Source organism: Melopsittacus undulatus, chromosome 8 (genome assembly GCF_012275295.1).
Source record: "Melopsittacus undulatus isolate bMelUnd1 chromosome 8, bMelUnd1.mat.Z, whole genome shotgun sequence".
Classification (NCBI taxonomy): Eukaryota; Metazoa; Chordata; class Aves; order Psittaciformes; family Psittaculidae; genus Melopsittacus; species Melopsittacus undulatus.
In genome coordinates this window covers 3,104,107-3,116,308 of record NC_047534.1, presented here as the reverse complement: position 1 = coordinate 3,116,308, position 12,202 = coordinate 3,104,107, and the positions used below count along the sequence as shown (strand labels likewise).

The window sequence follows — 12,202 nt, the reverse complement described above, 5'->3', positions numbered from 1 at the left end:
TGTCCTGCCTCTGTCCTGCAGCTGTGTGTCCATGCGGGATCCCAAGGCCCTCAGTGGGGTTGCCAGGCTGCTGGCTGAGCTGGAAACAGGCGTCTGGGGCAGAAGGACCATGCTGGAATGCAGGATCTCAGTCCTGGTGACTCCTGGCTCCTCAGAGCACTGCTCCATCTCCTGGCCTAAGCTCACTCCTTTTAATTCCATTAGCAGATAATTGCCCGTGCAGCACTTGAAGCAATGCTCAGTGGGAGTTAAGGTCCTGTTGCTGTCAGGAGTCACCTGCTGTCCACCCTAGAGCTGGCTCTATGGAATCAGGCCGAGCAGAAGGAACACTGTAGAACACATACAACACAGTAGTGACTGCAGGACAAGCCCTGACCTCATGAGGTCCATCCCCATGATGGAGCATCCCCCTGTGTGCCAACCTACCCGCTGCAATGTGGCTCCTGGTGGTCTCACCACCACTGTGATGCCAACCCCTTCCCCTCGTCCCTTTTGCAGGCAACATGTGAAAGGGGCTTTGCAGCCATGGAGGAGACGCATCAGAAGAAGATTGAGGACCTGCAGCGGCAGCACCAGCGGGAGCTGGAGAAGCTGCGGGAGGAGAAGGACCGCTTGCTGGCAGAGGAGACGGCTGCCACCATTTCAGGTATGGGGACATGAGACAGGGTCCCCTGCCATGGGGCAGCTTCCTGTTGATGGGGACATGGGAATGGTGTTTGCTTTAGGATAGAGGAGCAGAGCGTGGGATGGGTGGGCATCACAGAGGGATGGGGAAAGGCTGGTCTGAGAGATGCTGTGGATGGAGGCACATCTGCTGCTCCTTCTCCAGGCTTGGTACCCTTCTCCTTGGTCTGTTTTCTGTTCCAACCCATAAAGGCATTGGTCATTCCTGTGGTTAATTTATTGCCAATTCCACACTGAATTCATTCTTCAGTGCCCCAGGGAACTTGAAAGCACTGGAGCCCAGGGCTCTGCAGTAGGAGTGCTGCAGCCCAGGAAAAAACATGTGAATAGGACAATTGTTTGGGCTTCATTCAAACTGGCAGAAGCCAAGGACACAGACTGAAGTGTGAAGCAGTGGGAGGTTCATGGGGGTGGCTCGGGTTTTGTACCCTTAAAAACCAAACTAAAGCTCTAATAGAAGGCCCTTGGGTGGAGTGGTGCTGGGTGCTAAGGCTGTGCTGGGTACCAGCACTGTGCTGGGTGCTGATGCTGTGCTGGGTACCAGCGCTATGCTGGGTGCTGATGCTGTGCTGTCCCCTGCAGCCATTGAAGCCATGAAGAACGCACACCGGGAAGAGCTGGAGCGAGAGCTGGAGAAGTCCCAGCGCTCCCAGATCAGCAGCGTTAATGCCGACATCGAGGCCCTTCGAAGGCAATACCTGTAAGACCATCATCATCCTCTGTCACTGGGTCTCATAAGGAGATCACACATGTTGGATACTCCTTTCTCCCCTTTGATTCTTGGCTTATCCCTATGTGGGAGCTGAGCAAAACAGCCGAGCAGCTTTGTTAATCGTGATGCATCCACGTGGATGTGTAAATGTGCAAATACTCCAGTCCCAAGTGCCCAGAGCAAGCTTAGACTCACGGAATGGTTTGGGTTGGAAGGGACCTTAAAGCTCCTCCAGCTCCAAGCAGGGACCACTTCCACTGGAGCAGCTGCTCCAAGCCCCTGTGTCCAACCTGGCCTTGAGCACTGCCAGGGATGGGGCAGCCACAGCTTCTCTGGGCACCCTGTGCCAGTGCTTATATCCCAGTGCTGTTGTCCCGGGGTGCTGCCAGCAGAGTGCATGCAGGGAGGGCACTGCCCATGTGTGTTCCACAGGGAGGAGCTGCAGTCGGTGCAGCGGGAGCTGGAGGTGCTTTCGGAGCAGTATTCCCAGAAGTGCTTGGAGAACGCTCACCTGGCGCAGGCGCTGGAGGCTGAGAGGCAGGCCCTCCGCCAGTGCCAGCGCGAGAACCAGGAGCTCAATGCCCACAACCAGGTGAGATCCTCACCATGCCCAGGCCAAGGGGGTGGCAGCCCCATGGGCAGCACGGTGGGTGCCAAGCCCTGGCCGTGCTCACCATTCCCACATGGTTCTCCTTCTCTTCCCAGGAGCTGAATAACCGCCTGGCTGCGGAGATCACGCGATTGAGGACCCTGCTGACCGGGGAGGGCGGGGGAGAGGCTGCTGGGTCGCCTCTTACACAGGGCAAGGATGCCTATGAGCTGGAGGTGAGTGAGCTCTGCTGTGCCCAAGGGGCAGCACAAGTGCCTTTGGACACCCCCGAGAGCATCCCACAGCCATCCATCACTCCGTGCAGTGGGTCTGTATGGCTGCTCAATGCTGTGCATCAGGATATGAGATTATGGAGTCCTGATGTTCCCTTCTCACACACCCCCTTCTGAGCCTGTTTGTTCGTTCCCTGGGATCCAGTCCCTACAAAGCAATGGGGACAGAAAACAAGGGGTGTGCAGGGAGCTTGGGCATGTTCCCAAGAGGCCCAAGGGCTCACTTTGTGGGTGAACCAGCAGCCTTATGGAGCAGGTTGTGCCCTGGTGTCACCAGGCACAGCAGGAGAGCATCTCGGGCTCGTGCTGCATCTCTTCACTGTGAACATGGGCTGCTTTTGTTCCACAGGTCCTGCTGCGGGTCAAAGAGTCAGAAATCCAGTACCTGAAGCAGGAGATCAGCTCCCTCAAAGACGAGCTGCAGACAGCACTGAGGGTAATGCCAGGGGTGGTTCTGCCATCCTCTTACGTGCTCTGCTCCTCTGTGGGCTTCCATTTCAGCTCACTTAGAGCCAGATTTGAAGCAATTGTTAATGTTTCCCCTGCATGGGACTGAATACACATTTGGTGTCATCAGTAAAGCCCTCCACACCTGTGTCAGCTTAGAACTTACCCCCACAAGGCAGACTGAGTGGGAGACGTCCCTTCAGTGCTTTACCCCTATTCCTGGCACATCAGATCAGATTTAAATGGTAAAAGCAATCAGTGTTAGGGATCTGCCCAGCCTTCCAGCATTGGATCTAGTTTGCTCTGGTGGCCTCTGTGCCATGGCTATTTCTGGGAATTCTGATGGATTTCTGTGTCTTTGCTGAAGCACAGACAAGTAATCCTATAACAAAAGGGCTACATGCATGGGCAGTGCTGTATGCTCTTCCTCTTCAAGGTCTTTTAGGGTATTTAAGGTCCCTTCCAACCCTAACCATTCCATGATTCCATGCTCACCACTGGAAGAGCTTTGTGCCTCTCCCAACCCCTGTCCCACTGTTAGAGGCAGCTTTGAGGGTGTGTGGATGAAATGCGTGTGTGGCTCCAGCCAAGCATTCCTCCCTGTTGCTAGCTCTTCCTTGGGCATTTGCCAAGCTCCTCTTCGGTGCATTCACAACCTCCTTGGCTCCAGCTGCGTGTCTGACCCCATTGGGTTGCTCTTGTGCCTTTTGCCAGGATAAGAAATACGCCAGCGACAAGTACAAGGACATCTACACGGAGCTGAGCATCGTGAAGGCCAAGGCAGACTGTGATATCAGCAGGTTGAAAGAGCAGCTGAAAGCAGCCACAGAAGCTCAGGGAGAGAAATCCCCTGTGAACACCACTGTATCGGGATATGGTCAGTGCTCCCCCGTGGGTTTCCTGAGCTTCACACATGCATCCTGGCATCCAAGCCCTCGTGTAGCAATAGGTCCAAGTATAGGACTTGCTGTGAGGCTGTTTTGCTGTTTCATGCTGCTTCCACCTCCACTCCTTGCAGTGGAGCTGCCCTCCTGTGGCAGTTCCTCCTTCCAGCCCACAGATGGGAAGTCAATGGGATTTGAAAGCCTTCTGGCACTTTGCATTGGGAAAACCTCATGGTACAAGGGAGTGGTGACTCCTGAGAGCCCCCTCTGACCATGCAGCAGCACCGCTTGAGTTGGGCACACCAAGGCACTTGCTTGGGATGGGAGGGCAGAGGAGCCCCAGCCCCGCTCCTTGCAGGGATGCAATGGACACCACATTAACACCACTTCTTCTGCTTCTTCCCAGATATAATGAAATCAAAAAGCAACCCTGATTTCTTGAAGAAAGACAGATCCAGTGTTAGCCGGCAACTAAGGAATATCAGGTCAAAGGTGAGCACAGATCTCCTGTCCCATATGATGGGAATAACCAGTGTTACTCTCCAGTGGGGGTGCTAGGTGGGAAGGAATGGAAGGGGAAGAAAACTGGGAATTTCCCAGTCACTAGTGCTAGTCACTGGGAAGAAAAGTGAGCTTTTGACTGGAATGGTTGGCTGAGCAGCCCCCCATGGTACCCACACACACTCTGAGATGGAGGGGTGAAGTTGTTCCCCACTTGAAAGGAAGGATGAAGTTCACCCTGTTCTTTGGTCTTTCACAGGAGGACTCTCCCAGTATTTGCTCCCCATTTTCAGTTGAAATATAGATGGAAACAGGCACATCATTCTAGTGTTCAGTGCTCATCACTGCAAGGTTTTTGGTCTTTACATGCAACAACGATGCCTTGCTCCTGGGTGTATTTAACACACTTGCTTGTGTGTTAACACGGTGCAGATGGCCCTATGTTCCTCTGGCTGTTGGTCCCAAAGCCTAGTGCTGCTGAGCCAAGCTCTCCTTGCTGACAGCCACAGTTACATCATGTTCCACACTGCCTGTTGCTTTGGGACCACAGGGATGAAAAGGGCAAATGAATCTGCTCAAGGCATCGTTTGCCATAGGTCAGTTGAAGGAAGATCAGCACAGGCAAAGCCTTTGCCTTCACTGCTGGATACCTGGTGTCTCCTGTTGATGTTTGAAGTGGTTGGGACCTTGTGTGGAGCAAGAAGCTGGGCAGGCAGAAGGCTTCTAGCTCCGTGCCCATGCAGGGGATACAGCCTGTGCTGCACTGAGTAAATGCAGAGAGCATCCTTGTGCATTTCAGAGCAGCCCAGACCTGCTGGGCCAGATGTGACATTGGGTTTCCCTTCACCACTTCAACTCATACCCCTTATGGAGTGGTGCCTGCTGTGTGTGTTGCTTGGTGGGGAAGGAGGAGAGGAGAGCAAGCATGGGCTCTGCCTGCTCGCATCGCTGGGGGGCTGGGGCTGTACCAATGCATCCAGGATTGATGAGCTTCTCGTTCTGTTTTTGTTTCTCTTTGTTTTGCCTCTTCCTTCAACAGTCCGTTATTGAGCAGGTCTCATGGGATAACTGAAATGAACCCGAGTCCAGGTTCCCTGCCACATAGGTAAACAGACCAGCACCCACCACGACCACCACCACCACCGGAGCGGCCACTTTTGCATGCACATGGCAAACCAGAGCCCTTCTGCTCTTAATGACTGTGGTTTATGGCTAATTGCTGGGGGAGGGGGAAGGGGAGCAGGCAGTGTACCCAAGATCCAGATGAAATGCAGTTCTTTTCCATAGGGAATGTTTCTCATCTTCCTGCTCCTCCCACCCTCACCAACACAGCTAACCTTCATGGAGGGGATTTGGACATGGTCCCTTGGTGGCTGTGTTGGGAGCGTGGGACACTGAGTGTGCATGCTTGGATAACTCTGTATGCCTCAGGCTAAACTTCAGCAGCATCCAGGTCTGGTAGGACAACAGGCGTTTGCTGTTAGCCACGATGAGGAGTGGATTGGGGATGCCTGGAAATGCCTTTCCTACATAGGCCTGGAGCATGTAAAGTGGTGGTCCCGGTCCCAGCTGCAGAGGGGATGTCCTGGGCTGCCCTAAATTTCCTTTACCTATAGTTGCTGCTTCTTTAGGTTGATCTGTGCCTGAGCAAAAAGAGTCTTCCTTACACAGTAACCTCCTCTTCCTGCTTTCCAGGATCCCTCCTGCTTCCCAGTGTCCACTGTACTGCTCTCCATCCCTGCATTGCACCCCCATCCTGCTGGCCTCAGGCTTCCGAGCTCATCCAGCAGAAGGAGGGAGTTATGAGGCAGATCCTAATGACCCTTGAGTAACTGGAGCAATAGTTGCTTTACTGGCCCATGGTAGAGAGTGAAGTTGGAGCACCTGCAGAGGGAGCTTAGGGAAGAGAGGGGAGCTCCCCAGCTCGATGGAGAGCCCCAGGAAGGCTGATGAAGGATGCCTTTATCACAGATCTCATCCTACATTAGTCACCTTTCATCAGGCTCAACTTAAATGGGTTGTGAGAGTGCCTATGGGGTGGATTGCTGGAATTTGTACCATCAGGCAGAGTAGGCTGATGGTTTCTGTTGTCTCCTTCCATCTCACTGGGAATCAGATGCACAAACTGGAATCCATGGGTTGCTGCCCATTTAAAAGAGGCCCAAAGTAAACTTCCTTTAGGAAGTGTGTGTTCAGATACTCACATCCCAAGAGGCTCTGCTGCCCTTTGAAAAGAGAGCACACAGCATTTGGGAATTCAGCCCAATCCCTTTTAGTGCTTTCATTTCCGTGCTGCTTCATTCTGTAGCTGTGGGGCTGTGGGAGGAGGAACATGGAAAGCAGTTCAGTAACCATGGGAATGTGCACAGCCTCAGGGCAAGTTCATCCTGGATTCCTGCCTTCATAAACACACACTCAAGAAACCCAGCCCAAAAGTCTTAACCTGTGCTGGGATTGCACATAGGGAAGTACAAGCAGAAGGAGAGCTGGTTGCCTGTTAACAGAAGGGACTTTGCCTTCAGGTCAGTGCCTTTTGAACCTGCCCTGTCATGGTCCTTAAAGCACATAATGACCCAGCCTAGGCCACAGCTTTGGGGCTGCAGGATGGAGTGAAGGTTGGTGTTAGGCTTGTGCCTACACTTGGTAGTATCAGGTTTAAGGTGTTGTATAGGGGCAAGCAGTTTGCTTCTGGGTTTCTACCCCTCTCATAGCTGTTCTCCTGGGTGAGAGCTCACAGATGCAGATGCTGAGGACCAGCAGGATGGGCTGTTGTCTCTGTTGTCTGGCTGTTGTTTTCTGGTGTCTCTCCGAGTGTTGTGCCTTGCAGTCTGGATGCTGCATCCAGATTGGATCAGCCATCACATCCTGCTAGAACTGAAGCAGGCACTGAGCACATCCTCTGTCTAATCCTGTGCAGCAGAGGCAGCTTTGGCTTGGGAGAGCCCCCACATGGGCTTAGAGAAAGAGTGGGATTGTCTCTGGCAATCAGAACGCAGTTACAGGGCTGCTTAAGCAGAGCCCATACATTGACCGGAGCCAGGAGTGTCCCACATGGATGCACATCCAGTCAATGCTGCAGTGATGAGGGGAGCACCAGGCTGCAGGCCCTGCTCAGTGCTTTAAAGCATAGCAGATCCAAGCCAACCTGCCTTGGGCTCCACTGGAATCACCCCAGCACCACCACAGGCTCCGGGTCATTTTCCATGTGGATCCCATCCCGCTTGCAGCATGTCCCTCATCCACAATCCCACCCTCTCTCTAGGCTTCCTTCACCAATAACCACCCTCCATAACCCTGTGTTCTCTCTTAGCCCATCCCACTAATCCCTCAGCCACGAGACCACTCTCCTGCTGCCCACATCCTTGAGCATCACACCTTTCCATGTACCCCATTCCCAAATCCCGTGTGTTTTATCTCCCCCAGAGTCTGAAGGAAGGCCTGACTGTGCAAGAACGCCTGAAGCTTTTTGAATCCAGGGACTTGAAGAATGCCTAGTTCTCCCCGCTCCGCTTGACCACGCGCACCTCCCAGCTTGAGGCAGCACAGCACCAGCACCGTTTGTCTCCTCCTTCCTTACGACTTGTCCTTTTGCTGTCGTTCGTCTCGATGCCCCCCGACGGGACCCGGCGCCGCGGTGATGGTGCCAGCCCTTTGCCTCCCCAGCTCCTTGCCCTTGCTTGTGAGATGCTCCAGAGACTCTTGAGAGGGAGAGGAAGGGATTGGAGTGGGGTGTTTTTTCCCCCCATTCCTCTCTTTGGCGCTTTGTAGGAGAATCCTTCCTTTACTGTAAACCATTACACTAAGTGTCAGTATTAAGGCTCAGTAGCCTGTTAATAAGCTAGCTCTGTCGTACCAACCGTTTTGGTATGCAAGCAGGGCCTGGGTGGTGGTCGCAGCCATCCCCAGCCCTTACTGCTGTCAAGAGACCCAGTGCTCAGAGCACGCCAGGAGCCTAATGTTAACCATTGGATCTCGATTGCATTACTTGCACCTACAAGGAGGGGAAAGCCTGGGGGGAAGCTGTCGGGGAGCTCAGGTCCCTGCCGGTGTGCGCAGCCTGGAGGGACAAACACACATCCCGCTGGAGAAGGATGCAAGAAGTGATTCTCCTGCCCCGTGACTCTGAATGTAGGTGATGCTGGAGCCCAGTGGAGCGTTGGTGGCTGCAGTGGTTGTGGATAGGGAGCTGCAGATGCTCCAGGGCACCATGGAGCCTGCCCCAGCGCCGTGTCTTTGCCTCCCGTCTCACTGGTGGTTGGAGTTGGTGTTCTGGGGGCCCGAGCTGTAAGATCACTTCTTTGCCTCTGTTAGATCAAGCCCAGCACTCTCTTTTATTGCTGTTACTCCCTTCCTCTCATTGAGTCCCGTGTATCCCAGGGTCTGTGCGCATGTGAAACTCCCTTTTCCTAGTCAAAGGAAAGTAGAGTAGAAAAGTAGAGCCGATACTGACTGAAAATGCACAGTGCTCAATGCATATAATGCTCCTTTTTTATCAGCTTCTTGAATTCAAACTCTTCTTGTCAGCAGGGCAGCTCCTATTTTAATTCTTTAATCTTTTTTTTTTCCTGAAATAAAGGATCTCAAAACCATTTTGTGCTTCAGACCTGCTCAGTCCTGATGGCTTCTGTAGTCCAAGAGCATCCAGCTCGGCACCGTGAGGCTGATGGAGGGATGCAGGCTAAGTGAGCTGGTAGCACTGGATGCAGCACATGAGGTTGTCTTCATAGAGGAAGCCTGTGCTGCTTCATGCTGGGCTGAGTTTCAAGATGCCACTTGGTCCTGCCTCACCAAGCAGAGCTAAAGCAGTGCTCTGGCACATTGGTTCCTAGCCCTGTTTAGCTGCTGATTGACCCATGTCATGTTGTGCTGGGCTGTTAAAGATGCTCCTGAGCAAAGCTTCCTCTTGTCTATCAGGTGCTTTAACACACAGTTGAGGCAGCTCTATGTGCTTCCATGGCTGATTTGGGGGCTGTTAGGTGGTTGTACAAGCACAGCCCATAGAGCAAACTGTCACGGCAGCCCTGGAGCACTGAGCACCATGGTGTTGGTTCCAGGCACTTGCAGTCCTGCCAGATTGGACCATGCTGGAGCATTCACCTTCATCCTTCCATCACAGCAGCAAGTTTCTGTCTGGGACCCTCAGCAGGAGATGGCCTCATCTAACCATGAATCAGGCTCTTACCCAGCTTGTGTGGCCTTGCCATGGCCAAGTGCTCAGCCTGGCACATCAGAACAGCATCTGGTGCTGCCCATAGGAGCCCCACTTGTCCCCAGCCAAGATGCCAGCACTGAGCAGTGAGCAGAGCGTGTACCAGGATGCTCTCCCATTGAGATGCTCTGTGATCTCTGCCCGGGTGTACATGGACGTCCTGGAGGCAGGAGCAGGGCAGGAAGGATGCTCAACCACTCGGATACAAAGGCTCTTCCCTCGTCAGCAGGCAGGTGCCCTCGGATGGACCCAGGAGCCTTTCCAGCCATGACCCATGTGGACCACATCGGATGAGCCACCAGCCTCCAGGAGCCTCAGTGCTGCTCCTTGCATCGTGTTTGCTTTAACCCATCAGCCAGCCAGCCTTAATCCTCCCATCCCACCATGGAGGAGCATGGCCTGTGCTCTTCCCTTGCAAGACATCACTGGTTCCAGGATGCCTCCCTTTTCCTCTTCTCTCAAGACATAATGATGGGACTTTGTCCTTTTTAGCCAAGCCAGAAGGACGTGTGCTGGTCTCCTTCCTCCTCGCCATGTGGACCCCAACCTTTCCTGCATCCCTTAGCAAATCCTGCTTGTTCTTTGCATACTTCATTGGCTCAGGAGCACTTAATAAGTATGGGGATTGGAAGTTATGTACTTGCTATCTGGCCTTGGCACTCGGGTGGTGTGGATAACACAAGATGGACCTTTTCTGATCCAGGATCATGCCACTGAGCATCTTGAGGCTCTCCATGGGAGGGATGATTTCATACCAAGCAATGCTCTCATAGTGTCCTGGGTATTGAGTAGGAGCACTTGGTTTCTTTGCCAGTGCTCCTGCTTGAAGCCTTAATCCTTAACATAGGGAACAGCTGAGTGAGTAGATGGAACAGGCAGAGCTCATGTGGAAATACACTGATGGATTTGGGTGGTAAAGAGGGGTGAGGAAGGTGCTGCAGTGCATTGCCAAAGGCAGCAGCACTTTGGTGATGGATGGGGCAGGAAGGTAGAAGAAGGTGGGATAAAAACAGGGATATGAAAGATAGGGAAGGTGCAGAGATGTGCATTCTGCTTGGGCTCTGGCTCTCCATTACCCTGTGCAGAGAGGCTGGGGGTGCAGTGTTCTTATTTATATACATGTAAATAAACACTGATGTCTATGGGGCAGAGTCATTCAGGAACACTTGTACAGCTCCAGTTTCTTCCTATGGATGTGCCCAAGTGAGATGCTGCAGGGATGCAGCTGGATTTTCTTCACTCTTTCCTGTGTTTTTACCTTACTGTACAGAAAATGCCAGTCTTCCCATCACTCCCCACCTTTCTATGGTCACCTGAAGCATCTGTAAAGGGATTTGAATTGAGGTTTGCCAGGACCCCTGTATGGACAGGATCAGACCTGGAGGATCAGCTGCTATCAGGATGCTTTCATTTAACATTGGCAGCTGCTCTGGACCTGCAGATAGCTGAGGAAAGCAGAACAGGCAGGTTTGCTGGGGATAAATGGTATAAACTGGCACTAACAACAGATGTAGCTGACATAAACCAGGAGGGCAGCACAGGGGATGTGGTGTGTGAGGGAGCAGTGGGACCGGCTGCCTTTGCCATGGTTTTAGCTATGTTGAATACATCAATGAATCTGATTGCTGGATGTGGTGGGTTCAGTGTGTTTATTCCTAAGCAAAGGGGTCTCTCATGAACATGGTGGTGGTTTTCATGCTGTAATGTGTAGGAGCAGCCGTCTTCCACTGCAGAATTAGGTTCCTTTGGCTGTGCTGTGCCAAGAGGGCATCAGGGGCCTTTTGGCATCCTAAGGATCACCTGGAGCAGCACAGGCTCGGTGGGAATGCTGTATGTGATGTCCTATGGTGGTAGCTATGAGCTCTGAGAGTACCAGAGAAAGATGAGAGGATGCTGTGGGGTGCAGATAGCTGCTGTGAATGGTGGCTGCAAGCTCCAGGCTTCACTTAAGCATCTCTCCAAAACAAGAGGTATTAAAAAGATAGAACTTGCAGCACCAATAAACAGCCAAAACCAGATATATTTCTGCAGAGAGCAGTGCTTTAAATAAGGGGAAACAAAGCAGAAAGCCAACTGGGAAGCTTTTTACGTATCACAACGTGCTGTAGTTATCCGGTTGCTGCTTCCTGCTTCCCTCATCTTTCAAGATAAATCAGTGGCAATTAGAGTGGAAAGGTGGGGGAAGTATTGGGAGGCAAAGAGCAAGCTCCCTACCTGCATCATCCCACTGCCCAGCATCACCCTTCGGTGTGTGGTACCACTGCAGGTACCTGCTTCAGGTGCTCTCCAGGGCATCACATCTACACAGCAGCACATGAAACACAAGCTGCTGCATCTTGCACAGTTCTGTGCTGTTGATAGCATTGAAATGTGAGGTGTAGGAAGAGCCAAGTGTGAGGATGGTGCACTTCCACCAATCCCTTGCTTTTTGCCCTGGTTAGATGCAGTACCTGGGTTGTGACCCCCTGAAGCACACTCACTGCAGCTTGTCTTTGCTCTGTCATCTTCCCTTTTTTACCCTTTTTTAGAGAAACCCCCAAGTTTTGTTATTCTTGTCTTTTAAAAGGTTAATTTAAAGCCTGTATTATAGCATCCAGAGCACACACTGTACCTATTACTCAGCAATCAGTAGAGGGGCCTCTTTTTGTGCCTACAATGTGGGGTTTGAGGTTTAAATCCTGGTCTAACCCAGATGTCCCCGCTTTAGGAAAAGAGCAATGAGTGTGATGTGGCCAACCCACCCTATAAACTGGCCTGGTTTGGTTTTGATGACTCTTACAAATGTCTTTACAAACCTTTTCTGCTGAGCTATACCTTTAGCTTTGAAGATCCTCATCCAAAGATCATGAACAGTGGGTTTGAGAATCGTACCCTATAAGCTTA

At 52.3% G+C, this 12,202-nt stretch overlaps 1 protein-coding gene across 2 annotated transcripts in view; it reads left to right on the top strand.

Moving 5' to 3' along the window:
• MPRIP (myosin phosphatase Rho interacting protein) overlaps positions 1–8,699 on the top strand; it is a 73,147-nt gene extending 64,448 nt beyond the window's left edge. Inside the window, exons 16-24 of one of the 2 annotated variants that reach the window (XM_034065595.1) lie at positions 499–646; positions 1,267–1,384; positions 1,829–1,988; positions 2,102–2,221; positions 2,628–2,714; positions 3,440–3,602; positions 4,016–4,101; positions 5,150–5,215; positions 7,534–8,699. In XM_034065595.1, the coding sequence (XP_033921486.1) occupies positions 499–646; positions 1,267–1,384; positions 1,829–1,988; positions 2,102–2,221; positions 2,628–2,714; positions 3,440–3,602; positions 4,016–4,101; positions 5,150–5,182 (915 nt within the window). In that variant the 3' untranslated portion in view covers positions 5,183–5,215; positions 7,534–8,699. The remainder of the gene's footprint in view (positions 1–498; positions 647–1,266; positions 1,385–1,828; positions 1,989–2,101; positions 2,222–2,627; positions 2,715–3,439; positions 3,603–4,015; positions 4,102–5,149; positions 5,216–7,533) is intronic. The other variant, XM_034065596.1, reaches the window with a different exon arrangement.
• The last annotated feature ends 3,503 nt before the right edge of the window (positions 8,700–12,202 follow it).